General features: G+C 58.1%; 6 protein-coding genes across 6 annotated transcripts; 4 read left to right on the top strand and 2 right to left on the bottom strand.

Annotated features, from left to right (window-relative positions):
* Positions 1–137: 137 nt before the first annotated feature.
* On the bottom strand, positions 138–874 carry SDRG_02912 (hypothetical protein). The gene has a single exon (XM_008608518.1). It carries the CDS (start codon positions 841–843, stop codon positions 259–261), a length of 585 nt encoding a protein of 194 aa, XP_008606740.1. The 5' UTR covers positions 844–874; the 3' UTR covers positions 138–258.
* Positions 875–1,365: 491 nt separating this feature from the next.
* On the top strand, positions 1,366–2,723 carry SDRG_02911 (hypothetical protein). Its single transcript, XM_008608517.1, has 4 exons — positions 1,366–1,472; positions 1,518–1,648; positions 2,100–2,211; positions 2,256–2,723. The coding sequence occupies exons 1-4, from the start codon at positions 1,407–1,409 to the stop codon at positions 2,667–2,669; spliced, it is 723 nt and encodes a 240-aa protein (XP_008606739.1). The 5' UTR covers positions 1,366–1,406; the 3' UTR covers positions 2,670–2,723.
* Positions 2,724–3,143: 420 nt separating this feature from the next.
* SDRG_02910 (hypothetical protein) lies at positions 3,144–5,574 on the bottom strand (the record flags this gene model as incomplete). The annotated part of the gene is made up of 10 exons (XM_008608516.1): positions 3,144–3,590; positions 3,643–3,813; positions 3,859–3,912; positions 3,963–4,061; positions 4,108–4,266; positions 4,317–4,455; positions 4,504–4,805; positions 4,855–4,940; positions 4,986–5,183; positions 5,235–5,574. The coding sequence occupies 10 exons, from the start codon at positions 5,572–5,574 to the stop codon at positions 3,144–3,146; spliced, it is 1,995 nt and encodes a 664-aa protein (XP_008606738.1).
* A 351-nt stretch (positions 5,575–5,925) lies between these two features.
* On the top strand, positions 5,926–7,529 carry SDRG_02909 (hypothetical protein). The gene is made up of 3 exons (XM_008608515.1): positions 5,926–6,908; positions 6,952–7,145; positions 7,194–7,529. The coding sequence occupies exons 1-3, from the start codon at positions 5,986–5,988 to the stop codon at positions 7,457–7,459; spliced, it is 1,383 nt and encodes a 460-aa protein (XP_008606737.1). The 5' UTR covers positions 5,926–5,985; the 3' UTR covers positions 7,460–7,529.
* Positions 7,530–7,830: 301 nt separating this feature from the next.
* Positions 7,831–8,256, top strand: SDRG_02908 (hypothetical protein; the record flags this gene model as incomplete). The annotated part of the gene is made up of 1 exon (XM_008608514.1): positions 7,831–8,256. One exon carries the CDS (start codon positions 7,831–7,833, stop codon positions 8,254–8,256), a length of 426 nt encoding a protein of 141 aa, XP_008606736.1.
* Positions 8,257–10,522: 2,266 nt separating this feature from the next.
* Positions 10,523–11,605, top strand: SDRG_02907 (hypothetical protein). The gene has a single exon (XM_008608513.1). It carries the CDS (start codon positions 10,699–10,701, stop codon positions 11,533–11,535), a length of 837 nt encoding a protein of 278 aa, XP_008606735.1. The 5' UTR covers positions 10,523–10,698; the 3' UTR covers positions 11,536–11,605.
* Positions 11,606–13,224: the final 1,619 nt, after the last annotated feature.

Genomic DNA, 13,224 nt, shown 5'->3' with positions numbered 1-13,224 from the left:
GGTTTCATATGACGTGGCAGCTCGGCGGGCGTTTGCGCTTGGAATACGACCAACCACGCTGAATCAGGCTGAATGGTAGCTGTCGATGTGCGAGCCGATGTACTACGAAAAGAACGAATGCTGGGTTCCGAGCATAATATCGTGGTAGTATATGCTTGTATTGATGCGGCACCTTTTCGCAAAATTGCAGACAAGGTGTCCACCCGAAAACAGTGGCATCTTTGTAGAAGGTAAATGTCATGAATTGGAAAAGTTCGTTTACAAATTCCAGTCCAAGTTGGGCTCCATGGGGTCGTCGGTCGTCGACGGAAGCTTCTTGGCCCACGAGAGGAGCTGGTGCATACACACAAGGCCCGTCGACGCACCGTTCTTGATCGTGTCGAGCTTGAAGAGCGTCTTGAGGCCGACGACGCGGAGCACCGTGGTCCAGTCCTTGAGCGGGCTCAGCTCGCACACGCTCGGGCCGCCGTTGTTGGTGTAGCACTCGGGGTGCGAGTCGAACGCAAACGTCTTGATCGCGTCGCAAGTCATCGTTGGGTCCTTGAGCGCGACGCCGAGCTTCTTCTGGAGGCACGTCATCGTGTTGTACATCCACTGCTGGCCGTTTGCCGTAAACTTGTCCTTGTAGGCCGCAAACTTGTTGCAGTAAAACTCGCCAAAGCCAAGCGCGTAGCCTTGCGCGCCGCACGGGTGGGCGACCTCAAGACACGCGTTGTAGAACGCACACGACTGCGGCGCGGGCTCGGTACACGCGGGCAGTAGCGCCGGTGTCGCATTGTACGCGGGCGAGAGTGCCGCCACAGACGCAACGACGAGAAGGAGTAAGGACTGGAAGAGCTGCATGCTGCAAATGCGAGAATGCGCTCAGATCGTAGTTTAGTGAGAAAGTGGGATTTCGTTCGCATCTTTGCACATCGCGCCAGATGGCGTGCGACTGGTGCGTGCATAAACTGGTCCGCAGCTATCGACACTCGAGGCCACGAGGTGATTTCCTGGGCTCGCGCCTTTGTGCCCACCGTCTTATAATATATACGTATAGTAGACTACTAATACCCAGGCCTTGCTAATACCGCGAACCTACCACGACACTGCAAAAGTATGACGAAGCGCGCCGCCTTCGTCATGGCGCGAGGCATCAGGCAGGCTGGTGGCCACCGCGCACGCTTCCTCGCATGTTCTCGTTGCCGCTCGGTGCAATGCTGACGGTCTGTCCGTAGTTTTCATCGTTGCGTGCATTTGCAACGGCAAAGTCGTACGACGTTGTAGTCGATTAGTCGATCAGTCGATTATATGTAGTTTATTAGTCGATTAGTCCATTCTGAGTCGATGAGTCGACTACGCTTGTCCGGATGTTTATCCGTAGAACGCCACTTGCCCCACTTTGTTCTGAGCGAGCGACGAGCGAAATGAACGTGAGCGCGCTCATCACGGGCAACGAGACGGTCGGCGACCACACCGAGTTCATCGTCCAGGTTCGCGAGCCTCCGATGCGCTCACCGCGCTCATTGCGCTCCTAGATCAGCTGCAGCGGCGTCGTCTGGCTCATTTCGCGCCGCTTTAGCGACTTTGACCAGCTCCACTGCCGCCTCGAGAGCGTCTTCCAGAGCGAGCTCCGCGTGCGGCTGCCCGAGAAGCAATGGTTTGGCCGGTACGTTGCATGCGCCGATAGGCAGATGCGGTGCGTCAAGGATGAAACGCTGGATGGCCGGGACCCGCCATGATTTATTCACTCTGGGGAGAGGGACGGCGTCGTCGCGAGGCGCGTGCGATCGTGGCCGCGCCGTGTTCTTGCCGCCGCGTGCGCCGCCAGCGAAAGGTGCGATCGAGACGTCCAGCGGCCGGCCATGTGGATACGAAGGATGAGGACGACACGCTGTTGTGTGTCGGAGGAATGTCAAATCGCTTGATCTTATCTCAAGCTGGCCGTGTCTCGATCGCATCTTCCTGGCGCTGCAAGCGTCGGTGGCCCCAAACACGCGTGGTCGCGGTACGCGTCTCGTTGGCGCGTCCCGGCTCGTCCATCGACTGAGACGCTCGCTTCATTTTGCCGCCTCTTTGTGTTGGCTCGATGGAGCCGCAAGCTGACGATGATTTCGTAGCTTTGATCCCAGCTTCCTCTCCAAGCGTCAAGCTGGCTTGCAGCAGTACCTCGACGGCCTCTTGCAGATCCCGGGGATCACGGACGACCGCTCGTTGCAGCACTTTTTTGAGGTATCCTCATCCACGACGAAGGTATCCTCACACGACATTGTTAGATGGAGAAGAACGTCGAGCTCCAGTCGGACATGAACCGCAACAGCTCACAGTCGATGAGCGCGACGCAGAAGCACTTGACCGAAGCCGAGCGCTGGCTCGCGATCGTCGACAAGACGGCCCATGCGCTCATTGATATTTCCGAAGTGCCCGAGCCGCTCGAAGTCGAGCAGGCCAACCAAAAGCGCGGCGAGATCGTCGCTGCGTGGGCCGAGGCGCCGGCGCCAGTGGCTGCCGCCAATGGCTTTCCGGCGTCGCGCGCCGCCATGGACCCCCCGGCGCCCGTCGCGTACACGGCGGCGACAACGCTCCTGAGCAACTACCATAAGACGCTTGCGGCCCATTGCGCTTACGAGATCCAAGCTCCGTCCGAAGACCTCATCGCCGTCATGTCGGACTCGATCTCCGTCAAGTAGGGCGTCTCCACCCTCGATGATAATATAAGAACTGCATGTGATTTTGGCCCTGAGCGTTGTCTCTCGATACAGTGGCGAGTTCCTGCAGGCCGCTACGTCCCTGTGCCAACACTAATAGTGTGATGCCGACGCCGTTGAGCGTCGACCTACTAAATGACACAAGAGCAACTAGCAGTATCTTGGTGAGATTGTCGGTGAGGTCGATGATGCGATGCCGTCACGCAAGCGTGTGTGTGTCGGCAATAAAATGGGACGTGGCGTCCCAACGGACGTGATTGGTGGACGCGACGGAATGGACACGACGCCGGCGACCGAGACGACAGCGCCACCGGCCGCGGCCCCCACAAAGAAGCGCCCGCACGCTGCGATCGCGTCGCCCGAGCCAGCGACCGAAGCGCTCACGGAACTACTCGGGTTTATGTGATGAACAGTCTTCTACCCAGCGACGTTCCTTGTGCACTATTACTAGCTGGCCTAGGCGGCGTTATCCGCTTCATCACAAAGCTCAACATGCAGCTCTCGCAGCGCCTTGTTCTCACGGTACAACTTGACGGCCACGACGGCGGCAACAACAAAGAGACAGCCAAAGAGCCCCGCCATCGAATCCCCGAAATGACCACCCGAAGACGTGGCAACGGGCGACGCGCCCACATCGATCGACGTCGAATTTGTGGTTGATGGCATGGTGGTGGGCGGAGGTGGTGTCACCGGTTCCAGCTTGGTGACGTTGACGGGCACAGAGATTGTTGTCGGGACGCCGTCGTAGAGGTCGTTGACGCCCGCGAGGAGCCGGCCCGACGCCGCCGTGAGCTCGAATGTGAACCTCAAAACATATCTCGTGCACGACGTGTCGAGCGCAGCAAGCGCGCCGCCGACGCGTACATACGACAGAATGAGCTCTGCGCCACACGTCGAAGCGCGCTATTCACAGTCATGATGACGTCGTCTTGATAATACGACGTTTTGGCAGTACCCCGTGCATCCACGTGACGTACGAAATGGCGTGGGGGGCGTACGGAAACGTCAGGAGCTTCTTCTGTGTCCCTTGGAGCTGCTCGAATTGACTCTGTGCCGCGTGCAGTGGCGTCTGCGGGTCCATACCGCCGTTCAGGAGCAGCACACTCGCGCCTTTCGGTATGCGCAGCTACAGTAGCGTATTGACTAGTGAAGGGCTGGCTCGAAAACGCACCGGCTGGTTGTCGTAGCGGTCGAGCGGATAGCTCCACGAGACATTGAGCGAAGCCTAGTCGCGACGATACACCTGTATGAGGTTGCAGAACGATGGGGACGTACGGTGAACCGAAGGCAGTCGCTCGATGTTGATGCCGTGTACATGCAGTAGTACGGAAACTGCGTGTACTCCTTGAGCCCCATGACCCCCGACTCAAATTGCTAGCATGCATGTGTGCACACCGCGTCGCATCTACAAGGCGCCTACCTCCTTGATCGAATCGTACGAAGGCGGCGCCTGCTTGTTCCACATCTCGCCGTAGGCGACCGTCGCGTAGAGAATCTCCGAGTCGAGCGCGTCGTCGTCGTCGTCACTGGTGCCCAAGTAGCCGCGCGCAGACAAGAAATCGAAGATTCGAACGACAACCTGTGCATAGATCGTCGTCCATCAACGCCACTACAAGTCGTCGGAGCCACCTCCATGTCGTCGGACCGACAGCGCGCGAGGCGATATACCACGATCGGGATGAGGAGCCGCAACGTCGAATGCATGAGAAGCGAGCCAAAGATGGTTTTCAGTCCGCCGAGACCGCCCAACTCGGTGTTGACTAGCGTCCTACGCGACAAGACCATGAGTCACACAGTGTCGTGCATCACATCGTACGCGCAGCCAGTGCTCTCGGCCGCCACGTCGCGGTACAGCGCTGCAACGGTGGCGGGCAGTGTCTGGTTGGTGAATTTCGACCGACAGTAAGCGTCCTGTCGGCACAAGTCGAGAAACTGCACGCCGACGTTGCTCATATCGCGGTCCCAGTCGTGGAAGAAGAGGCGGACAGGGCCCGAATGGGGCACAATGCCGTCGAGGACGTAGCCGCGGATGTTGGCGCCCGTCGTTGGCTGTGCGTTCTGAATCGCTATCGTGCGCTCGACCCAGAGCGTTCCGTAGCTCACACCGTACAAGTAGACCTAGAAGGAGAAGGGTTAATGCAAAGGTGGGAAAGCCACATGCATCTACCTCTTGTTTCGACTGGTCACTGTCGACGACGGTCAAGATATCGCGCGCCGCGCTCGTGACCGAGAAACCAGCAGCATTTCCAGCGCCTAGACGTCGTTCCTGATGCCATGTTTGTTGAAATACGAGTGTACCGTAGACAAAGTTGATATCACGGAGGCAGTCGGGGAGCTCGGATATCGCAATCGAGGAGCCTCTTGGGCTTCCGCGTGTCATGGCCTGGGCTGCTTGGCACTCGAGGCGGGAGCTGCGGCCCGTGCCCCGATGATCCATCGTCATGACCGTGACTGTCCGCTGCAGTCGCTCGTAAAGCTCGATCATGAGCGGTTCCACTATACATCAATCGCATGTGTCGAGGGACGTGGGCTGAGTAGGTTGCCTACTGTTGACGGACGACGCGCCGGGGCCGCCCTGAAGAACCCAAAGCACTTTGGCCGTGCGAGGCGAGCTCGTGGCCGGCAGGCGCTTGACAAACACGGGAATTGACTTGTCACTGGTGCACACACCTTTGTAGCACAGCGGCAAAAAATACAGGCCACACTGCGCCGTTGCTGGGACTGCGCTCACATCGGCGAAGGGCGCAACGAGCTCCTCGAGCAGGCGCGCTGATGCCGGTACCCGGCGCGACCAGAACGTGCCTTCGCTGCAGTTGTACCAGCCATCAAAGCGCAGGCTCGAAACCCCGCCCAGCAGCAGCAATGGTCCTAGCATCCACGATCGCATGCTCGTCACGTTGAACGCCGGATGCCAAGTGCAAACCATGCCCGATGCCCATCAAAAAACCCTATTTTTAGATGTGACCCAAATAGCCACGTATCCTAATTAGGCGCCATTACATCAGCGCCAACGCCAACGGTAATGGTAGTACAGTGTACCTTCGAACGCCGACCACCCGCTGAGAGTTCCCACGGAGGCGTCAAGGATGCTTCACCGATCGCTCGGGGATGCCCTCTGCGCGGACAAGGCCGCTGTGGATCCCACACCTAAATCCTGATCGGAGACTAAAATAAGGCAAAAGCCCTGAAGCGAGGCTTACAAGTCCGAATTTACACTGCATGGTCAAAGTAGGACAGCGTATCTTTGAGCCGGATACCACGTGCGGCCTAGTTGACCTTGCATTGCAGCAGCAGCACCATGCACCTCGAAGCCTCGAGGCGCGACCTCGGCGTCGTCGCCGTCGCGCTGCTCACGTACTTTAGCGTCTGCGCCGGCCCGTTCGGCAGCGAAGCGCTCGTCTCGTCGTGCGGGCCGCTCATCGGACTTGTAGCGCTGCTCGTCTTTCCCATCGTCTATTCATTCCCGACGACGATGCTCTTTGCCGAGCTCTGCAGCGCGTTTCCCGTCGACAGCAGCTTTTGCACGTGGGTCGGCCTCGCGCTTGGGCCCTCCATGGGCTTTTTCGTCGGCTACTGGTCCTGGCTCGCCAGCGTCGTCGACGCGACCGTCTACCCTTGCTTGGTGGTCGACACGTTTGTCTCGCCCGACGTGGCGTGGCTGCCACGTACGCTCTACCGCCTCGGCGTCGCATTGGTCTTTACGATCCCGTCGCTCCTTGGCATCCAGCTCGTCGGCCATGCGCTCGTGTACCTCTCGGTCTTCATCTTGACGCCATTCGCGCTTCTCTGCGTCGTAGCGCTGCCCCGGATGGACGTCGCCAATTGGATGGTCATGCGGCCAGACCCCAACTGGACGCAACTGCTTGGTCTCCTTTGCTGGAACTTTCGCGGTTTTGATGCGACCGGCGCGTACGCCGGCGCGGTCGCCGACCCGACGCGGACGTTTCCGCGGGCAATGGGCTTGGCGCTGGCGATGACGATCGCATCGTACTTGCTGCCACTATTGGCGGCCGCGGGCGTCAACGACCCCGACTACCGTACGTGGAGCGATGGCAGGTACCCAGTCATTGCGACTGCGATCGGCGGTGCGGGTCTTGGCACATGGATCGCGCTCTCCAACACCGCCAGCAGCTTTGGGCTCTACTTGGCCGAGACGACCGCCAACGGGTACCGCCTCGCCGGCATGGCCGACATGGGTCTCGCGCCAGTTTGCTTTGCCAAGTACGTTGAATTCATAGACTGTGCGCACCAGGTACTCAAATAGGCGCACGGGGCCCGCGGGGACACCGCACCGAGCCATTCTCTGCATCCTCGCCATCAGCGTCGGCATGTGTCTCGTCGACTTTAGCACGATTTTGGGGATCACGAACGGCCTCTCGTCGCTGACGCAATTGGTGGAGAGCGTAGCCGCCTTGCGCCTCCGCTACACATATCCCGACCTCCCCCGTCCCTTCCAAGGTAATGCGCTGACGAAGAGATTCAAACGTGCGATGACATGTTGCCTAGTGGGCCTCTCGACGCCTGCGCTGAGCGTCGCCATGGTCATCCCGATTGCTCTTGGCGGGTTCATTGTTGTCAACCAAGTGTGTCTCAACACGACGACGCTCGCCGTGTGTGGCGCCGCGATCCTAGTGGGCGTCGGTTTGCGTCTGCTCGTCGTCGCACCCGTAGAGGCCGCCAGCGACCCCGAGTGCATGCATCTCCTGCCTCCGGCCGCCGTGGTGATCGACCTTGAGCTGCATGAGCCAGTGGCGCCGTGCATACGGCCGTGAGAGTCGATCGTAGAGATATACTGTACGTAGTAAGATGAGATCGGCCACATCCTGGCATGCATTTTTGCGAGCCTCCAAGCACTGCCTTCCCGGCGGTATTGGCACACATAGCGGGGTTCCTCTCTCGCATAGACAAAGTTCAAGCCTCGGACGACGCAGTCGCCCTGCAGTGGGCAATACTGATCTAACGTTAGCAGCTCCTGCTTGGTTCTGGAAGCTTGTGGGCACTTGACACGTCCGAAGGCGCTATTGGGTAAATTTTCTTATTTTGACCAATCATACCGAGGTATCAAGAGATACGCGGCATTCATTGGTCCACAAATACTGATACAAACCACCTCTAAGAATATTTCGTCGATTGAGATTGAGCGATGGCGAGTCTTGCGTCCTTCCGGTGCCCGATCGGTCACGAGATGATGGTCGACCCCGTCGTCGCGAGCGATGGCCATACGTACGAGCGCGCGCAGATCGCGAAGTGGCTTCAGACGCACGAGACGAGTCCGATCACCAACTGCAAACTGGCGACGAAGGCGCTCCTGCCCAACCACACGCTCAAGCAAGCGATCGCCGAGTTCCAAGCGTACGTGGCCTCGGGCCGCCGCCGCGAGCGCGAAGACGACGTGGCGACGGACCGGCCTGCGCAGGCTCGGCGCACGCACGAGACGCAGCACACCGCGACGCGTCGAGTCGACGACGACTACACGACCGACGACATGCATTTTGACCCGGTCGGCGGCTACTACTCGTGGAACGGTGGGCTTGATAGGTACTATGGGTCCGATTCCGATAGCGATTGAGCGTCTGAACACGCCCTCTCGATGTATGCATGCAGTCGCTGGCTTTCGTGATCCTGGCATGCTCGGAGTCTTGGCTGTGATGGCATCTAGGGCCTACTCAAATCACGATGCCTGCTAATCTGCTGCATGAACGATGTCAGCGTGTGCTCTCAACGTGGCCTGAATCGTAACGTTGCGAAGTAGCTCGGGAGGAAGTCGACGTGGCGACTGCTTCCACACTACACACTCGCCCATACCGCAGTGCCCGGTCGATGTCATTGCCTGTCCACTACTTCCCTTAGTACACAGTTTGTCGACTACTAGTACAGAGAAGAACCTGGAACAGCGAAAATTGTCGCGCTCTCCCAGTGAAAGATCGACAACCGCTATCATGCAGATGCGAACGGTTGTAGCATCATCGCTTTCGAGCGTACATGGACAGATATGGGCCATTGAGACGATTGCGCTGCGTAGCGTGTCGTCACATGCTCTGGCAGAGGCGTGGATGACCACGACTCGCGACTGCATTTTGCGCGGGCTCGTCGGCATGGCGTGCGACACGTAATACTACCGCCTCTTGCCCGTCTCTCGAGTCCTCTCGCTCACTCGCATGCTGCCATTGAAGTTGTCATGCCTCTCGCAGCTGCCTCTCGCCAAACACTCTCCACTCTCACATAGTACAATTTGTGTATATTGTGATAATCAGCGTTTTTGGCGGATTTGAGCCTAATCTGAGCTGTTTATTCGCCCATCCGGACGAATTATCAGGGCGGATGGACGAATTATTCGTCCGGCAGCATCCGGTAGAAAACAACGTCAACGAATTAGACCCCATTTCGGGGCGACAAAAATGCTGATTATCACAATAATGGTTCAGCGCTAATAGCTGCTGGTGTTGCGGGACACAGCAAACTGCTGTCGCTCCTTCTGGCGATCGAGACGGTCGCCAACGAGCGCATGCACAGAGTCGGTCTACATGCGATCGACTGGAATCAGTATGCCGCGCTGGCGTGCGACGGGGTTCTCCTGCCGGATCTCAATCTCATGCTGGCGCTCAAATTTGCCAAGCCAATCGGTCGGCGGGCAAGCGAGCGGGGCACGACCCGCAGTCGTGTCGCGGCCTTACGCCTGCGCCATGTCGTAGCACTTTGCTTGCGTTCCAAAGCACATGCAATGTACACTCGCATGCGTATCCAACGATGTCGGTTCTTCGGCCAGAGCCTCGCGCAATCGGCCCGTCGTGCTCTTGCTACTGCGGTTCGACACGACGACAATCGTACTGCCCTCTTTCTGCGTCGTGGGAGCTATCTTGGGTGGCTCGCATCCTCCTCAATAGCCTGTACAAAGACACTGCTTTGAGCACCTACATGCACCAAATCTTAGTCCATCCATCTCCATTGCTCTCGCCTTAAAACAACCTTGTCCAAGCGCACGCAATTTTATCTGGCGCCAGGTTTATGCAACGAGCGGTCGTGATCACGACAGGTCTAATTCAATGCCCTTTGGTCTGCGAGAAGGAAAGCCGTGTACCGGTAACCAAGATTCCATTGCTCCCGCTGCGTAACGCGTGCGTCAGTCGACCTGTCTTTATCGTCCGTCGTTCTCAGTCGCTTGCGGCCAAGATCACGACGACGACGACAACGGTGGTAGCTGCAAGTGGTGAGCTCAAGCAGTGCGTCGCGCAACATCTCGTCGCCCCGCCACCACCACGAGGTGGCAGCGCACGCTTCTTGTGGCGAGGAGTATCTCGCCTCCGGGCGCGGACCAGAGGCGCCGTTGACACGACATTCGGATCTTCTTTCTATCTCGCGGATCGTGGCCATTGTCCAACCTTGCGCGATTGCCCTTGAGTTGACGGATGACACGCCGGCCATCGCCGCCAAGTTCGCTCCCTTTAGGTCCAATCAGGACGCGCGAGCTCACGGCGTGGGACGGCGACGGGTGGGACAGGCGTAGGAAGCGGGTTGAAGCCGCGCCTTGAACTTGCGAACTGCAAGTCGCCTATACAAACGCTCATACAACGCGCCCACCCCGACCAAACCTTGAACTTCAAACGCGAGCTACTCGCGTCCGGATACCAATCGAATACCACTGCAAACGTAAGCACGAGTCCGGATACGCCCAAGTGGTTTTGCAGTCGTCAGCACCCCGTTGCGACTTTGACTTGACATGTGTATACCATACTATACGCAAGTGCATCGTCGACTCTCCACAAAGGCGCGGAAAGAGAGTCCAGGAGACTCTCGTATACAAACCACATGGTTAACCCGAGAGCAGTTGGGAGAGAGGTCTCTGGGACAACTCGTGTAACACAACACGCGGCACCGAACCCAAGATGAAGCGCGCACCAGGTGGCAGCCTGAGAAGCTCGCAACTTCTTTCATTTTCCAAGCACGAGAAGACCAAGCTCTTGGTCGACGACTCAACCTCTACCTTCCACCACTACATGCACCTCGAAGAAGCATGCTCTCGACCGGCGGTGTGCGAATGAACCCCTTCCTGCAAGCGACGACGACCGTCATCAAGCCCGCGCTCGCGTCGCCCACTGCGCGCCCGCCCACCGAGAAGGTGCGCCGGTCGTCGTCAGCGCCCGTCGACTCGGACGGTGCGCTCTCGGACACGGACCGCCGCGTCCAGCGCGCGGTCAACTCGATCCGGTCCAGTCTTAATGAGATCTACACCGATCTGCATGCGAACGTCGTCGACGAGCCGACGTCGGCCGATGTCGACGACGGCGGCTGGGGCTGGTTTGAAGACATTGACGAAGACAACCAGCTTCAGGCCAACAGCGTCGCAGCGTTTGGTGCGAGCGACCTCCAGTCGCTCTTGTACTCTGGCGGCATTGACGGCAAGCGCGACGTCTTCAAGACGTTCGAGCCGCTCGCGGGCCTTCTGTATGAGACACCGTTTGGTGAGTGCGCGTACCCGTGGATGCGCCTTCTGAGCCCGCACCGCCCGCTCGGCGCCAAGATCACGCTGCGCAGCTTCCGCATCGTCGAGATGCCGGACGGCAGCGATCGCCACGCCGAGTACTGCATCCAGTACTGCCTCGGCGACGCCACGCACACGGTCTGGAAGCGCTACGCAGCGTTCAAGCGCTTCGTCAACACGCTCAAGATCAACGGCAACCGCCGTAGCCTCCGCGCATGGAAGGACGTGCTGGACCGCTCGACGTGGTTCCGGTCGCTCGACATCAAGTATTTGCACCAAATGTGCTGCCTCCTCGAGACCTTTGTCCAAGTGCTTTTGCTCGAAGCGCCAACGCCGTACCATGTCGCGCGCCTTCTCGCCGCCGAGTAGAGCCCTCCTTCTAGTGTAGATCCCATCCTTTTAGTAGTTATTTAGTAATTTAACCATTTAGTTATCCCAAGCACTTGGTCGGACGACGCTGTCTCTGTGAGCACGTCTGGAGGACTTAGAGCGGAAGGAACGGTGTGGCGCGAGGCAGACAGACTCAGCGGCGACGTCGTCGCGATGACGTCGGATCAGAACCAACACACAGAATCGCTCAGAAATCCAGTACTCGATTTCTCAGCCGCCGCACCCTGATATGTTTGAATCGGGTCAGCAGCAGCTGCTACGCTGGGCAGCTTCATGGCAAGTACAGAGCGCACCGTGCCGTGCTTGCTTGTCGCGGACGACGCGCCTTTGTGCGTGCAATTATTGAGCGTGTGTATCGTGGCTGAGGTTCAATGCAGTTGGTTCCGGCTGCTTCCACTTCGAACTGCGTTCTGGGTGCACGACAATTACATACTGACTAGCCCTCGCTTCCATTCTGCGGTACCGGAAAGAGAGCGAAGAAGACCCAGCGTCGATTCGGTAGTATGGATGGATATGGATAGATGGATCGGTCGTCGACATACTCTATTTCGGCCAAGCCATGTCGAGTCGACAGCGGACATTCTATCGCTCTTTGGTTATCGAAGCAAGGACCGTGAGAGAAGTCACCATGCACACGCGTCGTCCAGTCTGCTCCTACAAAGCGACATGGAAGATGCATATTCGTGTCATTACCACGCAAGATGTGGCACAAATGCTGCAGTTTGGACTCGCGCAATGCCCTCTCGGCACCGCCACGCCAGCCACATTGCCTCCTCCACAGCGCACACGATGCAAAGTGCAGTCGGTTCTAGATTGTCGAGTCTCGTAGTAACTGGATGTCCCTATGTAACTCTCTGGGTCCATTGACATTGACATGCTCTACAAGAGAAGACGAGACTTTGTGAAAAAGAGCACACGGTCAGAGTGAAGCGCGATACATTGGCTCTCGCTGCCCTCGCTCCAAGTGGGTCGGGCCAACGATGACCAAGCCGCCGTGCGCGATCCCGATCTTGGAGCACTTCTGTTTGGCGCCGTACATTTCATGTAATAGTACATTGTGTATTGTACTACGTGTACGTACCGTACGGTCAGTCGGCCAATCCCAGGTCCAATTAGATTATACCAGGATATGCTCGCGCCGTCCATGGTTTTCTGGCGCCGCTCGTTTGCTGGCACATCCAGCGGCTCGCAAGAGTACAGATATAGTGTGGTATGTACCACATGAAAGCTGATCTTTGCACAACCCGACCTCGTGATGCCAACGCGCTCCTCCGGCGGTTGCTGGCAACGCTGTCATTTGTCGCTGCAAACAGTTGTCCATGCAACGGCAATTGACGCGGCCTTGCAGCCGATATTGCCTGCATCTATATCAATGCGAGTGCCATTCTCGACAAGCAAACGGTTCCGCTATCCCGCCGCTCATTTTCCAAGGTCGTAGCGCAAGGCAGGACGGGGACGGCCAACGTTCTGTATGATGCTGGTCCCGATATCCAGGACGAGCGGCGACCGACGGTGCTGGACCACACAACGAAGTGCACTCGGTCGATGGAATCGATGTGTCGTAATAGAAGAGGTTTGTTGTTTGCTGAATAAAGAAAACTGCGTTGCTTTGGAATGACGGTGTTGCATGGAGCTGCCGCACGGGTCCAGCTCGTCGACTCCAGGCTA

The sequence above is a fragment of the Saprolegnia diclina genome (genome assembly GCF_000281045.1).
Source record: "Saprolegnia diclina VS20 unplaced genomic scaffold supercont1.7, whole genome shotgun sequence".
Classification (NCBI taxonomy): domain Eukaryota; phylum Oomycota; class Saprolegniomycetes; order Saprolegniales; family Saprolegniaceae; genus Saprolegnia; species Saprolegnia diclina.
This window is presented reverse-complemented; position numbering and strand designations above follow the sequence as displayed.

What these genes read in the sequence shown, in the direction of transcription:
- SDRG_02912 (XM_008608518.1), bottom strand. Translation starts at nt 843, where the DNA reads ATGCAGCTCTTCCAGTCCTTACTCCTTCTCGTCGTTGCGTCTGTGGCG.
- SDRG_02911 (XM_008608517.1), top strand. Translation starts at nt 1,407, where the DNA reads ATGAACGTGAGCGCGCTCATCACGGGCAACGAGACGGTCGGCGACCAC. An exon ending in ACACCGAGTTCATCGTCCAG is followed by an intron (nt 1,473 to 1,517) that starts GTTCGCGAGCCT and finishes TTGCGCTCCTAG; the next exon opens with ATCAGCTGCAGCGGCGTCGT. An exon ending in GAGAAGCAATGGTTTGGCCG is followed by an intron (nt 1,649 to 2,099) that starts GTACGTTGCATG and finishes ATGATTTCGTAG; the next exon opens with CTTTGATCCCAGCTTCCTCT.
- SDRG_02909 (XM_008608515.1), top strand. Translation starts at nt 5,986, where the DNA reads ATGCACCTCGAAGCCTCGAGGCGCGACCTCGGCGTCGTCGCCGTCGCG. An exon ending in GCGCCAGTTTGCTTTGCCAA is followed by an intron (nt 6,909 to 6,951) that starts GTACGTTGAATT and finishes GTACTCAAATAG; the next exon opens with GCGCACGGGGCCCGCGGGGA. An exon ending in CCTCCCCCGTCCCTTCCAAG is followed by an intron (nt 7,146 to 7,193) that starts GTAATGCGCTGA and finishes CATGTTGCCTAG; the next exon opens with TGGGCCTCTCGACGCCTGCG.
- SDRG_02907 (XM_008608513.1), top strand. Translation starts at nt 10,699, where the DNA reads ATGCTCTCGACCGGCGGTGTGCGAATGAACCCCTTCCTGCAAGCGACG.